Genomic DNA, 21,722 nt, shown 5'->3' with positions numbered 1-21,722 from the left:
GTGTGGCAGCAGAGTTGGTATTTCAACAGAATGACCATTCATCAGAACAAACTCAAAATGCTAATTCTGTTTTTCTCCGAAAAGATGCTGCCAAATCTGAGTTTCTCAGCACGTTCTGCTTTTGTATGTGATAAAAATAGGGAGGTCTTGCTGAAACTACACAAGGCACGAGTAAGACCACAGCTGTGTGTCGCCTTGTGGGCAAGTCTAGGATCAGGGTGCATAATATCAGAATAGGGATCACACATTTAAGATGGAGCTGAGGAGGAATTTCTCCTTTCAGGGGGTGGTGAATCTGTGGAATTCTTTACCATAGAAGGCTGTTGAGGCTGGCATTTCGTACATTTAATATAGAGATAGACAAATTTGCAATCAATAAGTGAATCAAGGGTTATAGAGATAGGCAGGAAAGTGGAGTTGAGGATTATCAGATCAGCCACGATCTCAGTGAATGGGAGAGCAAACGCAATGGGCTGAGTGGCCTTCTTCTGTTCCTACATCTTATGGTGTATGGACTTCATTGGAAAATACAACATTTGAGTTTTGACATGAAGTGGAGCCTCGTTAGACATCTCATCTGACTTCCCCAAACTTCTTGCCATAGCCCTATCATTCAGGGCTAAAAACCCCCTGTCCATTGAAAATTGAATTGAATTAAAAATTTAAAATTGTCCATTTTGAGCTGACTCTACATTTACAGTTAACAATAACTCTGAAGAAACTGTTGATTAGCATGCACCATAAAACTACATATTTAATGTAAACTTATTATTACTGTATATGTTCGGTGGAAATCGTGTTGAGAATGACTTTTTGATGGAAAATGAACATGCCTTTTAAGGATACACTTTTTTTTCAGGGAGGTATAATGAAATTTGTAGTACAGATACTATACTTTTAGATTTGGACTCTTTTAAATAGAGAGGCAGATGGATATGGGTTAGGGCTATGAAAGTTTTCTTGAAAAAAATCAGAAAGTGATTCTGTAGCAATGACCTAAATATACAAGCTCCAATAAGATATATGTCTGCAGTCAAGTGCCTGACAGGCTTGCACAACGTTCATGGAATAAAATGATAATGCTTTTGAGTTTATGATGTGTACAGTAATCAGAACAAATCCGGTTTTGACTTCAGTTCAGAAGAAAACAAGTCTTTAGTTCCAGAAAAAAGCAGGTTTTCTCAGAGCAAGGAAATTTTTTAGTTTTGTTCAGAGGAAACCAGTCAGTGCAGCAGTGTTTTTTCATCTTGTAAAACTTCTAAATCAGAAACAAAAACAGAAGTTGCTGGAAAAGCTCAGCAGGGTATAAATCAGGATAGTTTGAGGTAGAGATAATCAAGTTGTCAGAATTGAAAAATATCAGGCACTCAGAATTGTGGAAGATTCATACCATCAGATGTAGGCAGGATGTAAAATTGTTTCTACAGTTCAAGAAGAAACCAGAAGGACTTCAGTCAAAACAAAAGGAAATGAGTCAGGAGCATCATTCTCTGGATTTAGTCTATGTATCAGGTAGCGTTAAGAAAAAAGATGAAACATTGTTTTGATTTTTTTTTGTTAAGACCTTACTAACAGTAATACATATTACAAAGCTTGGTTGATTTTATATATGCATAGACTTGTTCTATTGTTAAAGGACATCTGGAGACTCATATGCACGTTTCAGTGACTAACTAATACATTAACTAACAAAACACCCTAGGTGATGTTCAATGCAAGATTAGGAGAATGCATTGGTTTATGTCCTTATGATGTAATTCAAGTGGCTACACAGAACATAAATGGTGCCTGACAACAAAACTTTGTTACTTACATGGGAGGTTGAATGAAAAAATAAAGTGTGAGAGAAATATAAAAAATGCAAACAGATCCACGAAAAGGTGAGAAACTAAGAAACAGATTTAAAGATATAGAGAAACGTTTCAAGTGACTTTCAGAGAAACTGAGAGCTTTAAAGAAATGGAGATAAAAGGAATGAACAAATTCTAGAAAGAGAAAGTTGAATGAATAAAAAGTTTGATGATGTAGAGCATTGAATGGACGATACAACTGTGATAGGAGTGCAGAAAACAGAAAAGTAGATGTGAAGATAATTACAAAGAGAGTCATAGGCAAACAGATAAAAAGATAACAAAAGTATGTCAGTAAGAAAGAGAAGAAAGGATTAAAAGAATTAGACATTGAGAAAGATCAAAATATAAAAACAGATACTGGTTTTATGTTATACTCCTACAACATTTTTGAATGACATATGCATTCAAAGAACTTTTAAATAAAACTGGACTGAAAGTTTAAAAATAAACCTACCTTACATAAAGGGATATTGGGACAACTGTATTCAGAATTATCACATACGACCAGAACATAAGAAATCCAGAAAATGAAGCATTTGGCGTATCAACGTCCCATGGCAAGTAGACCTGAAAGTAGTATCCTTTTTGAGATTCCCAGATACTATTTCCAATAGCCAGAACTGTACACATCACAATGAGGAAGCCAAAAATCTGAAAATCACAGGACAAATCATCAATATTATTTTGACATCAGTCGTAAGTAATACCCACCTGTAAATATGTGGATTTAAATGGTGGGGTTCTCAAATACTCGTAGAAACCTAAGACAAATTGCTGCTTACATTAATCTTCCAAAGTTAGGTTGAAGATCCAGAGAACCCTCATGGACATTACTGCCATTGGATGTTACTGCCCAGCCAAAAAAAGTGACTATTTAAAGCACATAGATACATTAAGATGTATATGAATTTTGTTTTAGAAGAGAGCTTTATAGAGTCATATAACATGGCAACAGACTCTTTGGTCCAACTCATCCCCATTGACCAGATATCCTAAACTGATCTAGTCACATTTGCCAACAATTGGTCCGTATCCCTCTGAACCCTTCCTATTCATGTACCCATTCATTTTAAATATTATAACTGTACTCACCTTGACCACATTCTCTGGTAGTTGTTCCACACACACACTACCCTCTGCATGAAAACATTGCCCCTCAGGTTCCTTTTAACTCTTTCCCCTCTCATCTTAAACCTATGCCCTCTAGTTTTGGACTCCCCTAATCTAGGAAAAAGAGCTTGGCTGTTCACCTTATCCATGCCCCTCATGATTTTATAAACCTCTATTAGGTTACCCCTCAGCCTCTGATGCTCCAGGGTTAAAAAGCCCTAGCCTATTCAGCCTCTCCCTAACACACAAGCCCTCCAATCTAACTAACATCCTTGTAAATCTTTTCTGAACCCTTTCAAGTTTAATAACAGCTTTTCCATCACAGGGAGACCAGAATTGAATGCACTATTCCACAAGTAGCCTAACCAATGCCCTGTACAACTGCAACATGACCTCCCAATTCCTTTACTCAATGCACTGGCCAATGAAGGCAAGTGTGCCAAACGCCTTGTTCACAATCCAGTCTATTTGAAACTCCACTTTCAAGGAACTATACACCTGGACCCTAGCTCTCTTTTTTCAGCAACATGCCCCAGGTAAAGGTTCTTCTAAACTAGCCTATGATCTTCAAATTCAGAAGATACAAATTAAATTGTAACAGCATTTATTGTGAGATGCCTTTCTCTTAAGTGCATAAATATTTTTAATCAACCTGTTCAGAGATATTAGTACACAGCTCTGGAGCAGATAGGAGTTGAACCTGTGTTGCTAGGCCCAGAGTTATAGATAGTAGCAATAGACCAGCCCTAAGTGCATAATGATGGGATTATATGAGGTGCTAATGGCCCCATCTACTGGCTGGAAAATCAGGAAGAACCTTGTCTCTGGCGATTATGGAAGTTCAAACTGGATTTTACACTGAATAGGCTTCCGTTATTCTAAAACACAATGTTTCTAACACCAATCCCCACCAATGGGCTACTCACCAATCAGGGTATAGTATAGCTGGATCCAATCAGACAAACCCTAGTGAGGAGGGGGGTGGGAGTGGGGGCATAATTAAGAGGACAGTGGGAGGGTGATTTCTTCTAGCTAGGAACGTTCATTTTGCTGGCGACATCCTGACAAGGTGTTTGATTCGGACAAGCAGAAAGCTTTGACTGCCACTTAAGGGCTTCAGTTAACTAAATGGGAAGTGGGACAGCCACCACTAATTGCATTGCTTGTGAAATCCCACTGATATTTAGCCGCTGCAGAATTGCTGCTGTGATCAAATATTGTCATCACACTGAGAACACTGTTAATCATATGTGTGGTACTAACACAGTATTAAATGATATAAATTCAGAATGGACTTAGTAGCTCAAAGCTGGGTGTCCATGAAGCACTGCTGGCCAGCAACAGCAGGAAGATATTCAGCAACATTCTATCGTTTATGGTTTGCAATATTGCTTAAGCTACCATTGCCATGAAGCCAGGGGACCAATTATAGTTTGATGAGAAGTGTAAGAGAGATATTACTAGGAGCAGTACGAGACATATCTAAACTGGGGAATGGGCAACCTGGTGAAGCTACAACCCTGGTATATAAAAGAGCTAAACAGTAAATGCAGCATGAAGAAATCTTACAAACGATGGCTTGGATCAAAGTTTTGCATTCCAGTTTTGAATTGTGGTGAACAATTAAACAGTTAAGTAGAAAAGGAGGCTCCACAAACACACCAACCTCAGCAGTATGTATCGTGTGCAAATACACAATAGAAACCTGCCAATGCATTCTCACCTCCTGATCTCTACCAAGTAGAACAATGAGGACAGGAGATGTAATTTTTTAATATTATTTATTCAAGAGATATGGGCTTCGATAACTTGACCAATATTCATTGTCCTTGAAAAAGTGATGGTGAGCTGCCTTTTTGCACATCTGCTGTTCTTGGAGTGCAGGTACATCCACAGGGCTGTTAGGGAAGCTTTCTAGAATTTTGACCTAATGACAGTGATATAGTTCCAAGTAAAGATTGTGAGTGGCTTGGAAGGAAACTTGTAGGTGGTAATGTTTCCATACCTCTAGTGTTTTGTTCTTCTGGGTTATAGTGGTAGTGGATTGGGGAGGTGCTATTGATGAAGCCTTAGTGAGAAGCTACAATGCACCCTACATATGACACGCACTGCTACTATTGTGCATTGGTAGTGCAGGGAGTTAATTGAAGGCAGTTGATGAATGATTTGAAACCGGGTCCCCAGAACATTAGCCACGGTCTCTGGATAAATAATCTAGCAACAACATCAGTGGGCCATCACCCTCATTAAGGAAATCCAGGATCTTGATAAGCAGGGATTCAACAATGGTAATACCTTGAATATCAAAGCACAATTTTTAGATTTTTTTTGTTGGAGATAGTTATTGCCTATTTTGTGTTGTGAATATCACTTGCCACTTATTAGCCCAAGCTTTAATGTTGTCTTGGTCTTGCTGAGTATGGTTAAGGACCGTTTTAGATTCTGAGGAGTTGCAAGTGGTACTGAACCTTGTGCAGTCACCATCTAACATACCTAACTCTCACTGTATAGTAGAAAGATAGCCATTGATGAGATAGCTGAGGATGGCTGGGTTGAGGACATTGCGCTGAAGAACTCCTATAGAAGTATCCTGGGATTGAAATGATTGACTTCCATCAAGCATAAACATCCTATTTTTTTGTGAGGTATGACTCCAACTAATGGAAAGATTTCTCCTCATTGATTCCAATTTGCGAAGGATCCTTGCTGCCATCCTCTGGAAATTGCAGATTGATGTGAAGGTCAGTCACTCTCACCTCACTTCAAGAGTTCAATTCTTTTTTTCATGCTTGGACAAGGCTGTAATGAGCCAAATGGCCCAAACTAAGCATAAGTAAGCGAGCTGGAGCTGAGCAGTTTCAGCTTGATAACACCATCTTATATCTACAAGGAGTGTGTGGTGGCCACTCCTATAAATGTTATTATGACCTGTTGCAGCTTTTCTTTATTTATTTATTCTGATGTGGGGTGTTAGTGCTGTTACCACTACTTGATTCCATCACTTTGCAGATGGCTGAGATTAGCCTGAAAAGGTGGTGATTGGCTAGGTTGGATTTATCCTGCCTTTTATGGTCAGGATATACCCAGGCAATTTTCCACATTGCTTGGTCAATGCTAGTTTTGTGTCTTTACTGGAACAGCTTGGCTAGGGGCAGGGCTAGTTCTTCAACAGAGGTTTTCGGTACGATTGTGAGAATATGGAAGTTGTTGGGACCCATAGCCTTTCCAGTATCCAGGACTTCAAGTATTTTCAGATATCACGTTGACTGAATCGAATTGACTAGAGACTGGCCTCACAAATGCTGGAAACCTTGAAGGAAGCTGACGTGGATCATCCCTGGGCACTTCTGACAAAATATGAATGCAAATGCTCCAACTTTGCCTTTTGCCCTCATGTGATGGGCTCTTTCTCCAGTGCAGATAGGGATATTTGAGGAACAATCTCCTCTTGACAGTTGTTTAAATGCCTACCATCATTTACAACTGGGTGTGGCAGGACTACTAAACTTAGGTATGGTGTGTTGATTATAGGATTGCTTATCATGTGCCACTTCAGTTGTTTGCATACAAGTAGTTTTATGTTGTTGCTTCACCAGGTTGACACCTCATTTTAAGGTATGCCTTGTGTTGTTCCTGCATTCTTCACTGAACCAGAGTTGATCTCCTGGTTGATGATAATAGTAGAGTGGGGGACATGCGGAGCAATGAGATTGCAGACTATGATTGAATATTATTTTGTTGCTACTAATGACCCAGTGGGCTTCATGGATACTCAGTTTTTGAGTTGCTCAATCTTTTCAGAATCTATCTAATTTAGCACAGTGATTGGGCCACACACCACGATAAAGAGTATCCTCAATGTGAGGGCGCAACTTTGTATGTGCAGGACTGTGGGTTGTTCAGGTGGACAGGTACAGTTTTTTTCTTTATTCTGCCGTGGGATATTGACATTGTTGGCAATACCAGCATTTATTGCTACTCTCTACTAATCTTTGAACTGGATGACACTAAACCATTTCAGGGGACAGTTAAGAGTTACCCACAATGTTGCCGTCAGTAATGACGTGTAAACCAAAGAAATTAAGGACAGCATACTTCCTTCCCAAAAGGATATTGGAGAACCAGATGGGTTTTACATCAACATTTCCACTTATTGAATTAAAACTTCACCAACTGCCAAGGCAGGATTCAAACTCATGTTGCCAGAACATTAGCTGAGGCTCACGATTACTAGTGCAGTGACACTTCGCTCTCTATAACAAGAACACTGGTGAAGGTGAATTTGAGAAGAATGTGGCATCACAGTGGCTCAGCAGTTAGCACTGCTGCCTCAAAGAGCCAAGGACCCAGGTTTGATTCCACTCTCAGGCAACTGTCTGTGTGGAGTTTGCACATTCTCCCATCTCTGCGTGGGTTTCTGCAGGTGCAAAGGTGGACCATGCTAAATTACCCATAGTGCTCAGGGATGTGTAAATTAGGTGTGTTAGCCATGGGAAATGCAGGATTACAGAATAAGGTACAGGATGTGTCTGGGTATGATGCTCTCTGAGGGTCACTGTGGACCTGATGGTCCAAATGGCCTGTTTCCAAATTGTAGGAATTCTATATATGTATATAAAATTTTCCCTCGTTGGTTCTCACATCATCTGCCTCTTCCCCAAGCTGGCTGTTATTACCTTATAGATCAACCAGATCGGTCCACAGTGCCGCTACCCAGCCATTTGTGATCCTGGACATTGAACACCCCACCCAGTGTAATTTCACTGCCCTCCATCCTCAGTGTTTCTTCAAATGGGTGTACAACATAGAACAGCAGTGATTCATTTGCGAAGAGGGAGACAGTAGATGGTGCTCAGCAGGAGGCTTTCTTGCTCAATTTAATCCGATGTAATGAGATTCTGTGTGGCTCAGAGTCAATGTTGAAGATTCCCAGGGCAGCTTACTCCCAGCTGTATACTACCACTGGGGAGATGGTGGCATACTGATAGTAGTGATAATGTCACTGAGATAATAATGCAGAAGCTCAGGTGATAACCGGGGATGCATTCAAATCTCACCATGATACCTTGTGGCATTTCTATTTAATCAATAAATCTGGAATATAAAGATATCCTCAGTAACATTAACCATGACAACTATCACTGGTTGTTGCAAAAACCCATCACATTCACTAATATACTTTCAAGACTGAATGCCAACTCTAAGACACTTCATCCCAACTTCCCAACCACTAAACATGTCATTCCATCTACAACTGTCACTTACCTCATCTCCTATGAAGCTTCCCTCCACTGCTTCATAATTTTCAAACCACAAACAGTCTGTTTCTACCCCTTTCCAAAATTTGCTAACAGGATATCTTTGACGGACCCATCATTTCTGCCTGTTTCTGACCCAATGGATTTATTTCTTTCTATCGTGAATCTATTTATTTCCCCTTGAGCGACTTCCTCCAACCTACATTCATGATTTTCCTGACATCCTTAGTCATTTCAACTTAAATATGGCCATCAAATCTCTCTACATTTCCCACCAGTTCTGTTTGAGGACTCTTAGCTTTTCCCTTGAATGGATCTTTGAACAGTTACTACCCAACTCCACCATTTTCTGCCGAGCTGAGCTTGTTCTTGTATGGAACAATTTCTCGGTTAACTTTTCATCCAAATGAAGGATGTGGTTATGGCTATCCACTTGTTAAGCCAAGTTTCTGAGGGATTGTAAAATATTCCTTGTTTCGATGCTACCTGGTGCACCAACCAAAATTCTTAAATTGATGACTATATCAATGTCACTTCCAGCTCTCATCCAGATCAAGAAAATATTTGATTGCAATTTCAATCCTTCTCTCATCTTCATCTTGTTCATCTGACTCCACCTTTCCTCCTTTGACCTCTCTGTCTCAATTTCCAGCAATATGCTGTTTACTAACATTAATTACCACTCAGTGACTCCTACAGCTGCCTCAACTACACTGCACCAGACATGTTGCTTCTTATAAGGACTCCATTTCATTCTCAGTTTCTCCCTCAGCATCATATCTATTATGGTGATGCCACCCCCCAAATTGGCACTCATGACATGTCTTCTTTTTACTTCAGCCGAAGAATATCTCCTATCCCTCATATATTTGACAAGAACCACAACCATGCCTGACCCATTCCCCAACACATCTGCCCTCATGCCTGGCCCTCCCTCAAAGAATCATGACAGGATTCTCTTGTACTAACTTTCCACACCACCTGCCTCTGTATTCAAAGGATCTTCCACTCTTATTTCTGACACTTCCAAACACATCTTTCCACCATTAAAGGGAAATTTATTTTTATATATAAGGTGCTATTGAGAGCTTCTTCTTTTTGGACTTAATGTCACTGACGGCATTCAAGACACAGTGTGATGACTGGTAGACATAGAGAAGTGATTACATAGCAGGGTCAGTCAAATAGATAGGTGATTGTCAAGAAAGTTAAGAAGATAGTTCAGAAATCTCCTGTGGATATTTCTCTCTCAAACAGTTATTCCTTTTTGGCTACTGTTAAAGAAGATAGTCTCTCCGATGAAAATAGAAGTGGCAGTCAGATCTTGAGCACAAAGAATGAATCTTATGTTAAGCAGGGTTTGTCAAGATTTAAGAGAATAATTGTTATAGGGGACTCTTCTATCTCGATAACCTTGCTTTACTGGTGCCAGGTTAAGGATGTCTCAAAATGTTTGAAGCATATTGTCAAAGGGAAGAGTGAGAAGCTGGAAATTGATGAACGTATTGGTAGGAACGACATAGTTAGGAAAAGGTTTAAGGTTTTGCAGAGTGAACATGAGAGGTCAGGTAGAAGTTTAAAAAAACAGAACTTCAAAAGTAGTAATCTCTGGTTTACTCCCAGTGACAAGTCCTAATGAGAGAAGGAATAAAAGGACAGGGCAGATAAGTCAATGGCTGAAGAGATGGTGCAACAGCCAGGGATTCACACTCTTCAATCATTGGGATCTCTTCTGGATGGAAAAGACTCATTCTCATGAACTGAAAAGGGGCCAATATTCTAGCATGGAGATTTGTTAGTCCTATTTCAGGAGTCTGTAAATTATTAGAGAGGAAGGTGGGGAAATTCCTAAGTAGCGGTGAACATAGAAAGACAGATGAGGATGGTTCTGAATCAGAAAAGAACAAGTTAATTAGAAAAGGAAGACAACAGTAAGTCAGAGAATCAGGTAACTCTAAAGAATTAAACTGCATTCATTTTAATGAAAGGGGTCTTACAAGTAAGGCTGATGAACTCAGGGCATGTACCAGAACATAAGACTGAGACGTCATAGCTATTACAGAAACTTGGCTGAGGGAAGGACAGGACTGGCCGTTCACCTTTCTGGGTTTTAGATGCTATAGGAAGGGTGGAAAGGTAGGCAAGAGAGAGTGGGGTGTGGCATTATTGATTAAGAAAAACATTACCACTGTAATTAGAGAGGATATCTCTGAGGGATCATCCAGTGAAAATAGATAGGTTGAAACTAGAAATAAGAAAGAGATGATCACCGTGACAGAATTGTACGATAGGCACCCCCCCAGCAGACAGAGAGAAATTGAGAAGCAAATATTTAGAGAGATCTCAGATATATGTAAGAATAAGGGTTGTAATAGTAGGGGATTTTAACTTTCCAAATATCGACTGGGACTGCCATAGTGTTAAAGGTTTGCATGGTGAAGAATTTGTTAAATGTGTTAAGAAAATTGCATTTATCAATATGTAAATGTTCCTACTAGAGAAGAAGCAAAGCCTGACCTCTTGGGCAAGCGACTGAAATGTTAGTAGGGACTACTGATCATAACTCTATTAGTTTTGAAATAGTTATGGAAAAGGATAAATCTTCCATAAAAGTAAAAATTCTTAAATGGAGTAAGGTGAATTGCAATGGTCTGAGACTAGAACTTTTAAAAGTTGATTGGAGTAGACTGTTCGCAGGTAAAGGCATGACTGATAAAGTGTGATAATGAGAGTTCAAAGAGGTATTATGTTCCAGTTAGAGTGAAGGGTAAGACTGGTAAGATTAGGGAACAATGGATGAATAATGATATTGAGGTTCTAGTCATGAAGAAGAAAGAATCAGGTATTGGATATGGACATCTGAAATCAAATTAATCTCTTGAAGAGGTTCGGGCATTCCTAAGAAGGAAATCAAGAAGGCAAAAGAGGATATGAGATAGCCTTGGCAGATAAGTTTAAGAATAATCCAAAGAAATTCTATGAGTACATTAAGAGCAAAAAAGAACTGGAGAGAGTAGGGTTCCTTAAAGATCCACAACTTCATCTTTGTCTTGAAGCTCAGGAGATGGGAGAGGTATGAAATTAATATTCTGCATCAGATTTTAAAGTGGAGAAAGAAATGGAGGCTAGAGAACTCAGGAAATAAATACTGATGTTTTGAAAACAGTTTACATTACCACAGGGGAAGTGCTAGAGGTCTTGGAAAACGTAAAGGTAGATAAATCTCCAGGACCCGATCAAGTGCATCCGAAGACGCTGTGGGAATTTAGGGAGGAAATTGCGGGGCCCCTAACAGAAATACCTATATCAGCTATAGCCATAGGTGAGGTGCCTGAGGACTGAAGGGTAGCTAATGTTGTGCCCTTATTTAAGAAAGACTATTAAGGAGAAGTCTGGGAACTATAGACCTGTGAGTCTATAGTTGTTGGAGGTGATTCTGAAAGATAGGATTTACATGCATTTGGAGAGGTAAGGAATGATTAGGAATAGTCAGCATGGTTTTGTGTGAGTGAAATCAAGTCTCACAAACTTGATTGAGCTTTTTCAGGAAGTAACTAAAAAGATTGATGAGGGCAGAATGGTAGATGTTGTTTACTTGGACTTTAGGAAAGCCTTTGATGAGATGCTGCATGGTAGTCTGATTAGGAAACTGAGATCTCACGAGATTCAGGATGAGCTTGCCAATAGGATTAAAAAAAAAGACTTCACAGTAGGAGACAGAGGGTGGTGGATGGCTGTTTTTTGGACTGGAGGCCTGTGACCAGCGGTGTTCCATGGGGATCAGTACTGGGTCCACTTTTGTCATCTTTATAAGGTGAAAATATAAGAGGTATGCTTAGTAAGTTTGCGGATGATACCAAAAAATGGTGGTATAGTGGACAGTAAAGAAGCTTTCTTTACTCAGAGAGTAGTAGGAGCGTGGAACGCACTGTCTGCCACAGTACTAGACTCGCCAACTTTAAGGGCATTTAAGTGGTCAGTGTAACTGTACCTGCATCCACCACTTCATCTGGCAGTCCAACCACACACTAACCACTCTCTTTAAACAAAAACCTTCCTCTCACGTCCTTTTTAAGTTTTTCTCTGATCACCTTAAAAATATGCCCCCTAGTTTTGAACTCCCCAATCATATGGATGAAAATGGAACAGTGTAGGATACATAGGCTCCAGATTGGTTCCACAGGTCGGTGCAAAGTCGAGGATTGAAGGGCCTGTACTGCACTGTGATGTTCTATGTAAGGTTTACTACGATTACAAAGATATCTTGATCAATTGGGTCAATGGGCTGAGGAGTGGCAAATGCAGTTTAATTTGGATAAATGCAATGTATTTGCTTTTAGTAAAACAAACAAGGGGGGAACATAGAACAATACAGCGCAGAACAGTCCCTTCGGCCCTTGATGTTGCTCCAACCTGTGCACTATTCTCAGCTCATCCCCCTACACTATCCCAAAATCATCCATGTGCTTATCTAAGGATTGTTTAAATCTCCTAATGTGGCTGAGTTGACTACATTAGCAGGTAGGGCATTCCACGCCCTCACCACTCTCTGTGTAAAGAACCTGGCTCTGACATCTGTCTTAAATCTATCACCCCTCAATTTGTAGTTATGCCCTCTCATACAAGCTGACGTCACCATCCTAGGAAAAAGGGACTTGTACAATTAATGGTAGGACCATGGGTCGAACAGAGAGACTTAAGGGTTCAGGAACATAATTCTTTGAAATTTGCATCATATCTAGTACGTTTGCCTTCATTGTTCAGACCTTTGACTATAGGAGTTGGGACATCACATTGATGGTGCACAGGACATTACTCTTCTGGAGTTGTATTTGCAGTTCTGGTTGCTCTGCATAATAAGGATGTTATTAAATTGGAGAAGGTTAAATATCATTAAATTAGAAAGGGTTCAGAAAAGGTTTATTAGGATGTTGCCGTGAATGGAAGGTTTGAGTTATAAAGATGGGCTGGATAAGCTAGGACTTTTTCCACTGAAGCATAGGAGGTTGAGGGCTTAACTTATTGATTGATTGATTGTACTGAGCTTCAGTGAAAAGTGTTATTTCGCATGCTATACAGAGAGATTATACATACAAAAGTGCATTGAGGTAGCAGAACACGTTATAGATGGTTTTAGAGGTTTATAAAATCATGAGGGGCATAGATAAGGTGAATAGCAAAGGTCTTTTCCCTAAGATGGAGGAGTTCAAAACTAGGGTGCATACTTTTAAGGTGATCAGACAAAAACTTAAAAAGGACAAGAGAGGCAGTTTTTTTTACAGAGAGTGGTTAGTGGGTGGTTGAATTGCCAGAGGAAGTGGTGGATGCAGGTACAGTTACAACATTTAAAAGCCATTTGGATGAGTATATGAATAGGAAAGATTTGGAGAGACATGGGCCAAATGCAGGCAGGTGGGACAACTGCAATTTGGGATCATGGTCGGCATGGACTAGTTGGACTAAAGGGTCTGTCTCCATGCTGTATGACTTTATGACTCTAAATATTTCTCTCCCTCCCTTCCCATGTTAGCATTCGAAGGAACATTTCCTCCATGATATCCTGGACCACTTTTAAAACATTTCCAATACTTAAACCCCCTTCTTTGACATTTTCCAATGGAACCACAGGATATATTACATTTGGCCTTTTACTTCCTCCTCACTGCCCAAGGTCCAAACACTTCTTTTAGTTGAAGCAGTAATTTAATTGTACTTCACTGCTCTCAATGCAATAATTTGCAGTAAATCATCTTTTTGATGGCAAGCATAACCTTGGTTGCTTGTCATTTCAATTAATCATCTTGCTCTCATGCTCATACTTCTGTCCTCGGACTGTTCCAGTATTCTAGTTAAACCCAAAACAATTCATTTTTCATTCAGGCACTTATTAGACTCTGTACTGAGTTCAACTACTTCAGGTTATAAACTCCATTATTCATTTTGATATTCATTCTTTCGCCAAAAGTAAGCATCTTGTTCTCATGTTTTTGCTTTCAAAGCTGACCTTTATTCTGCATATCTGAAGACTGCAGGAGGCACACCTAAAAATGAGGTGTCATAAAGTTATAAAGCACACAAAGAGATACAGCATTTAGTGGGGCTACAAAACAGGACTCCCTGCATGCCAAACAGCATTGGCAGCAAGTAACGGACAGAGCTAAGTAACTCCTCAAACAACAGATGACAGATAAGCTTTGCAATCTGGCCACAACCAGTCATGAATGGTACTGGACATCTAAAGAACCCACTGGAGGAGGAAGTTCCACAAATGTTGCCTTTCTCAATGATAAATGAGACCAGCACATCAGGGCAAGAGATAACTGGTGCATTCGCAATCATCTTCAGCCAAAAGTGCCAAGTGAATTATCTATCTCACTTCCTACTGCGGTCTCCATATCACATGCATCAGTCTTCAGCCAATTTGATTCATGCCATGTAATATCAAAAAATGACTGAAGGCATGGGATACTGCGAAGGCTGTGGCAACATTCCTTAAATAGCAGTAAAGACGTGCTCCAGAACAAGTTGTTCCAGCACAGCTGCAAAAGTAGTATTTACCTGGCAATGTGGAAAATTGTTCAGTTATTTCTGGATACAAGAACCTGGAGAAATCCAGCCCAGCCAATTACTGCCTCATAATTCTAATCTCAACCATTAGTGAAAGTGAGAGGTAATGTCAGCAACATTGCTATCAAGCAGTATCTACTTAGCAATAACCTGGCCACTGATGTCCAAGACCACTCAGCTCCTAACCTTTTATTGCCTTGGATCAAACAGGAAAAAAAGAGTTGAGTTCCAGAGAGGTAAGTTATTGTTCTTGGCATCAAGGCTGCATTTGACCATTTAGTTGGTTCCATTCAAAAGATTTGCCACAAACTTCGCAATATACCCCACCACAGATTGTTTATATGATATTGATTGAGCCTGAAGAAAGTAAAAGGGCTTATAACATGTACTTACCCACAAAACAAGAATATTCATCAGTCGATCTATATTAGTTCGCTTAAAAGCTGACAATCCACTATTCTGCATTAGTTTTGAGTCTTGTCCTTGAAATAAGAGTTGATAAATTATATGTAAGAAATACTGTGTTCAGAATGGTTAATTGACTTCACAGTTAAAAGTAAAAATTAGAATTCTTAGTTTTATAAGATGCAGAGATTATGAAAAAGGGCAGACATCAAGGAAGATATGATTAACCTTTACAAATCAGTTGTTAGACTTCAGCTAAGACCATGAGGCGGTAAGAAACAGGGCAAAGAGTAGGCCATTCAGCCCTTCAAGCCTGCTCCATAATTAAATAGGATCATGGCTGATCTGATATTCCTCTTGATAACTTTCTTGCATTTTCCCATACTCCTTGATTCCCCTACTGATCAAGAATCCACATATCTCAGCCTTAAATATAGATTTCAGAATGCTCAGTAGCAAGGAGTTCCAAATTTCGTAACCATCAGAGAGAAGAAATTCTTCCCATGCCTAACTCTATATGCCTGCCTTGGGTCTATATTCCCTGATACTCTTGCTTAAGACAAAATTGTCTCAGATTTAAATTTAACAACTGATTTAGCATCGACTACCAATTGAGGAAGCAAGTTCCAAATCTCCCCAACCTTTGCATGGAGAAGCGTTTTCTAACATCTTTCCTAAATGGCTGAGCACTAATTCTTATGCCCCCAGTTCTACAATCTTCAGTCAGTAGAATGAGTTTATCTCCTCTGTCTTTTCCCTATTAATATTCTGAAGATCTTGATTAGATCATCCCCTAATCTTGCAAATTCTGGAGAATAAAGGCCTAATTTGTCTAATCTCTCCTCATAACTGAACCCCTTATTCCAAGTATCATCTTTAAGAACAATGATAGAAGTTTCTGTTAAAGCTCAGCAGGTCTGGCAGCATCTGTGAAGAGAAATCAAAGTTAATATTTCAGGTCCAGTGACCCTTCCTCAGAACTGATGGTAGCTAAGAAAATGTCGGTTTATATGCAGAAGATAGGGTCAGGGAGGGGGTAAGGAGGAAACAATCGAAGAGATAGAGCTCAAAGAATGAGAAGAACAGTTGAACAGACAAAGGAGTCCAGAACGATTTGGCTGGGAGGGTGAATAGCTATTAGTGGTGACTGTTAGTGGCTAACAATAGGTAGTGTGTCATGGCAGACTCTGTGATAACAAGACCTGATGTGAGTGGTAGGGGGTTAGGACATGGGGGAGTACAGGTCCTAAAATTATTGAACTTGATATTGAGTCGAGGGCTGCGGATCCCCAAGTGGAAAATGAGATATTGTTCTTCCAGCTTGTACTGAGCTTTGCTAGAGCACCGCAGCAAGCAGGAGATAGAAATGTTGGCCAGGGAACAGGGTGGTGTGTTAAAGTGGCAGGCAACTGGAAGCTCATGGTCAGAGAGAGGAGCAGAACTGTTTCAAGATGAGCCTCAATTTCTCTGCACCCCGCTTCCCGCCTCCCCCACCTAATCCAACATATCACCCTCCAAACTGATTATACTCCATGTGCTTAGATCAAACCCTGACTCTTTTGTCAATAACGGTTGTAGTCTGGCATATTGACCACTACATTGCAGAGGCTGAGCGCCAGCTGTCAGATGCTTCCTCTTATTTTCCCCTGGACCATGACCCCACCATGGCACATCAGGCCATTGTATCAATGACTGTCACTACCCAATTTCAACTAGTGATCACTAACCCCTCCCCGTAACTGTCTCTAAGCTGACGGTCACCCAGCCTCGCTCGTCTCTTTCTACCTCCTTCCGAAAATCCACAAACATGACTGCCTGGCAGACCTACTGTTTCAGCTGCTCCCCAGAGAACTCATCTCTTCCAAATGTGACTTCGTTTTTTGTCTCTGGTCCAGTCCCTGCCCATGATTTATGCCAGTTTCAGAATTTCCAATTTGCAAGTTTCCAGCCACTTCCTCTTTATCATGGATGTGCAATCCCTTGTATGTCCATTCCCTACCTGGATGGTCTCAGGGCTCTTGGCTTCTTCCTGGAGCAAAGGCCTGAACCGTCCACACCCACCACCACCCTCCTCTGCAGAACATCTATATTCTGCCTGTAAAGAAGACCCTGAGTCCATATTCATTGACATACGTCTGTCCACCATCTTTGTCACCTCTTCACCTCCTCACCTCCAGTGAGTAGAGTCCCCAACTGCTTGGTCTATGATCATAACATAATTCCATCCTAGTCAAGGTTCTCCGAACTGCCTTCAATGAAGCAATATATTCCTTAAATATGTGGACCAGAACTGTTCAGTACTCCAGGTATGATCACACCAGTACCTTGTACAGTTGCATGAAGACTTCCCTGTTCTTGTACTCTAACCGCCTTAAAATAAGGGTCTATATTCCATTAGTCTTCCTGATTATCTGCTGCACCTGCTGTTAGCTGTCTGTGTTTCATGCACAGGCTGCCCCAAGTCCCTTTGTGTTGCAGCTTTCGGCTACTTTTCTCCATTTGGAATTTTCCATTCTCCAGCTGCAAGTTTTGTGTACAATTTTGGACACCCACATAAGAAAGGATGTGAACAGGATACAGGGCATTGACTAGAATGGTACCAGGCATGTGGATGACAGTATTCAGTTAGAGAGACAAGTGAAGCAGAGATTATTTCCTGCAGAGCAGAGCACGCTATAGGGAGATTCGATTAAGTGAAAAACTACATAAGCTTTTGATAGAAGTAAATTGGGATAATTTAGGTTTGCTCATACAAGGTTAGAGACTTTTTTCAAAACAGCATTGTTATTGGGACACTGACTAAAAATGCCCTCTTGCTTTTCACCTACCTGCAAAGATGACAAGTCCATAACACCATTCTGTATTCCTCAAAGTGCAGCCACGTAATAGTATTTTTTCATTATCTAAAGGATACTTGTTTTCTTTGTAGGTAAGTGTTCCTTTAAATTTGTCCAGCCTGTTATTGGGTGCTTCACATCTAACCTCACCTAGGATAGAAAAGGAGGCATATATAAGTAAATGTTTTCTCGATAATTTCATCATCATGTCAAAACATAATTTTGGGCAAGAAGTGCTCAGAACTAGGCAGAACAAAACATAATTTGGGGATCCTGTGAAGAATGGGACATAACTCACTCTAAAAGGAGAATCTCTTTCCATTTGTCTTCAACATAAGTGGTTGCACCATTACTTTGACTAAAACGTTAAAAATACTTGGCTTAAGGGGTATCAAGATAACTTTTCAGATTGGCAAATGTAATTCAGAATTTTTATTAACATGAATGAACAGAAACAAACACTCTTGCTTCCTGGTCTTACTTATTGGACAAAAATAAATTTTAAAAAAGATAATGAAATTTAAGGCATGAGAAGTGAAAACAGCAATGAAATGCCAGAAACAAAAGCAAAGACTTCTGGAGAAATTCAACTGGCCTGAGTTGCAATGAAGAATTGTTAACCATTTTCTCTCAATAGATGCTGCTTGACTATTGAGTTTCTCCAGCAATTTCTGTTTTTGTTTGAGGTTTCCAACATCTATAATTCTTTATTTTGCGTTAATGAAATGTTAGAGTTGCTCCCCAACTGATCTGTCCAAAGTATTTTGACGCTGAGACCAGAATCTTTCCTCTAAGGCAAGTGCATAGGCAAGGTTTGCCACACCCACCTCAGGAAAAATTTTGCCCTGATTGACAGAATCTTAATTCTGGTACAGACAGATGCAGGATGGAATGAGGCCTGCCATCTCTGGATGCAGGTCAGAAGTAGCCACAGAGAGTCGAGTGTTGAAGCAGCTTAGCCAAAGTTTCACTTGTTGTTCTGTTAAACATTAGGTCCTCCAGGCTTCACCCTTCTTCACCACCCATGCCCTATTCAAACCCCCCACAAATCACCATGGCCTCTTAAAACCCTTATGTTAACATGGTATTAAATTATACTCTTTCTTTGTCCCAATCTACCATCCATTTCTCTTGTACACATGATGCAAGCCACCTACTAACCAGAGGCAAACCTCAAGAGCCATGGTGAGATGAAATAAAGGTCAAATTATCTACTCCAGATTAAATTATACAGAAAAACACACTACTGTTCATGAAATCACATTCAATGTATTTAAAGTACCTCAAGTATTTAATCATCATAGAAACAAGTGGTTGTGTTTATAATCCTACATCAAATACAAGCTAAAACCCTTACCTCTTTAAGCTCTCAATCAAACTGTGAATTTATAGTTCACTGGTGTGAATATTCAGGTTATGGAAACAGTTATGCAGTATTAATGGTTTACTGAAAATACTGAGAGTTACACAACCACAAGATATAGGAGCAGAAATAGGTCATTTGTCAATCAATTATGGCTGATACATTTCTCAAGCTCATTCTCCTGCCTTCTCCCCATAACCATTGACCCCTTTTCTCATCAAGAATGTATCTATCTCTGTCCTAAAGATATTCAATGACATGGCCTCCACAGCCTTCTGCAGCAATGAATTCCATAAATTTACAATCCTCTGGCTGAAGGAATTCCTCCTTATCTCAGTTCTAAAGGAATGTCCCTTCATTTGGAGGCTCTGTCCTTGGGTCATAGTCTCCACTATTCCTGGAAACATCATCTCCATGTCCACAACCATTCCTCTAAACTCCACTGATTACAGACCCATTGTCCTGAACGCTCCTCATATGTCAAGCCCTTCACCCCTGGAATGATCCTTCTGAACCTAAGCTGGACCCCTTCCAAGGTCAGCACATCCTTCCTTAGAAACAGGGCCCAAAACTGTTCACAATATTCCAAATGTGATCTGACCAGAGCTTTATACAGCCTCAGCAATACAGCAAATGTTTTATTAACTGGCACCTATGGGACCAGGGTGTACCAGTTGATGAAATATTCTGGATAATCAAGCGGTAACCGCAGTAAACGCTGACGAAACAAAGTTTTGAGACATCTGCAGCCCTCAAAAAATCGATGTAAATACTTCAAAACACCTCCTAAAATCAATGTGAAAAGTAAGTAACAGAAAAGTAATGCATCGCTATTATACTTTATTTATGGCATAAATAAGACATCGCGGTATATCGGAGTATTTCAGGTATAAAATGTTTGCCAGCTTATCAAATGCCAGTTGATAAGGTACCATTACAACAAATTTTGTTGTACATCCCTGCTCTTGTATTCTATTTGTCTTGAAATGAATGCTAACATTACACTTGTCTTCCTTACTGCCAAGTAAACCTGCAAATTAATCTTAAGAAAATCCTGAACTAGATCTTCTATGTCCCACTGTGCTTCAGATTTCTGAAGCCTTTCTCCATTTAGAAACCAGTCTACGCTTCTAACTTTTCCTACCAAAGTGCATGACCTTATACTTTCCCATATTGTATTCCATCTGCCACTTCTTTGGCCACTCTGAGCTGTCCAAGTCCTTCTGCAGCCTCCTTGCTTCCTCAACACTACCTGTCCAGCCACCTATCTTTGTCTTATCTGTAAACCTTGCAACAACACCCTCAATTCCTTCGTCCAGATCATTAATGTATAAAGTGAATAGTTGTGGTCCTCATATTAACTCCTGTGGAAGTCCACTATCATGGGCTGCCATTCTGAAAAAGACCCCTTTATCCCCACTCTCTGCCTTCTGCCAGTCAGGTAGTACTCCATCCATGCCACCTAATACCATGGGCTTTTAGCTGAATTAGCAGTTTCCTGTGCAGCACCTTATCAAAGGCCTTTTGGGAATACAAACTGATCACATCTACTGGCTCTCCTTTGTCAGATATGTCAGGCATGCCTCTCATTAACAAAGCTGTGCTGACTCAGCACTATTTTACCATGCATTTACGAGTAATCCACAATCTCATCCTTAATAATGGACTCTAAAATCTTATCAACGACTGTGGTCAGGGTAACCAGCCTATCATTCCTCTTGTTCTGACTCCTTCTCTTCTTAAACAGGAGTGTTACATTAGCCATTTTTTAGTCCTCTGGAAACCTCCCTCACTCCAGGGATTCCTGAAAAATCAGGACCAATGCCTTCACAATCTCCTCAGCACAGCCCATCTGGTCCGGGTGATTTATCGGCCTTTGGACTTTTCAGCTTTCCCAGCACCTTCTCCTTGGTGATGGCAACTACACTCACTTCTACCCCCTACTCTCTTGAAGTTCTGGTGTGCTGCTGATGTCTTCCACCATGAAGACTAAGACAAAGCATCTGATCAATTCCTCTGCAATTTCTTTGTTCTCCATTACTACATCTCAAGCCTTATTTTGCAGCATTTCACTATCCACTCTTGCCTCTCTCTTACATTTTATATGTGTAAAAATACTCTTGCAATCTTCTGTAAATTTACGAGCTAGCTTGCCCTCATTATTTAATCATTTCCCTGGTTATTGATTTTTTATTTGTCCTCTGTTAGATTTTAAAAGCTTCTAAATTCTCTGATTTCTCCCTAATCTTCAACACACTGTGTGCTTTTTCCTTTTGATTTTATGTTGTCCCTGACTTTCCACATCAGTCATGGTTGTCTCATCCTCCCC

The 21,722-nt window shown here is 40.1% G+C and overlaps 1 protein-coding gene across 3 annotated transcripts in view; it reads right to left on the bottom strand.

Moving 5' to 3' along the window:
* atp8b5b (ATPase phospholipid transporting 8B5b) overlaps window positions 1–21,722 on the bottom strand; it is a 269,633-nt gene that overhangs the window by 136,865 nt on the left and 111,046 nt on the right. For all 3 annotated transcript variants that reach the window (XM_043688030.1, XM_043688038.1, XM_043688048.1), the window contains 3 exons: window positions 18,022–18,180; window positions 15,182–15,270; window positions 2,308–2,504 (listed from right to left, as the gene is read on the bottom strand). In XM_043688030.1, the coding sequence (XP_043543965.1) occupies window positions 2,308–2,504; window positions 15,182–15,270; window positions 18,022–18,180 (445 nt within the window). The remainder of the gene's footprint in view (window positions 1–2,307; window positions 2,505–15,181; window positions 15,271–18,021; window positions 18,181–21,722) is intronic.

The sequence above is a fragment of the Chiloscyllium plagiosum genome, chromosome 1, assembly GCF_004010195.1.
Source record: "Chiloscyllium plagiosum isolate BGI_BamShark_2017 chromosome 1, ASM401019v2, whole genome shotgun sequence".
Lineage (NCBI taxonomy): Eukaryota > Metazoa > Chordata > Chondrichthyes > Orectolobiformes > Hemiscylliidae > Chiloscyllium > Chiloscyllium plagiosum.
The sequence above is the reverse complement of the archived record's forward strand: the minus strand, read 5'-3'. Positions and strand labels throughout refer to the sequence as shown.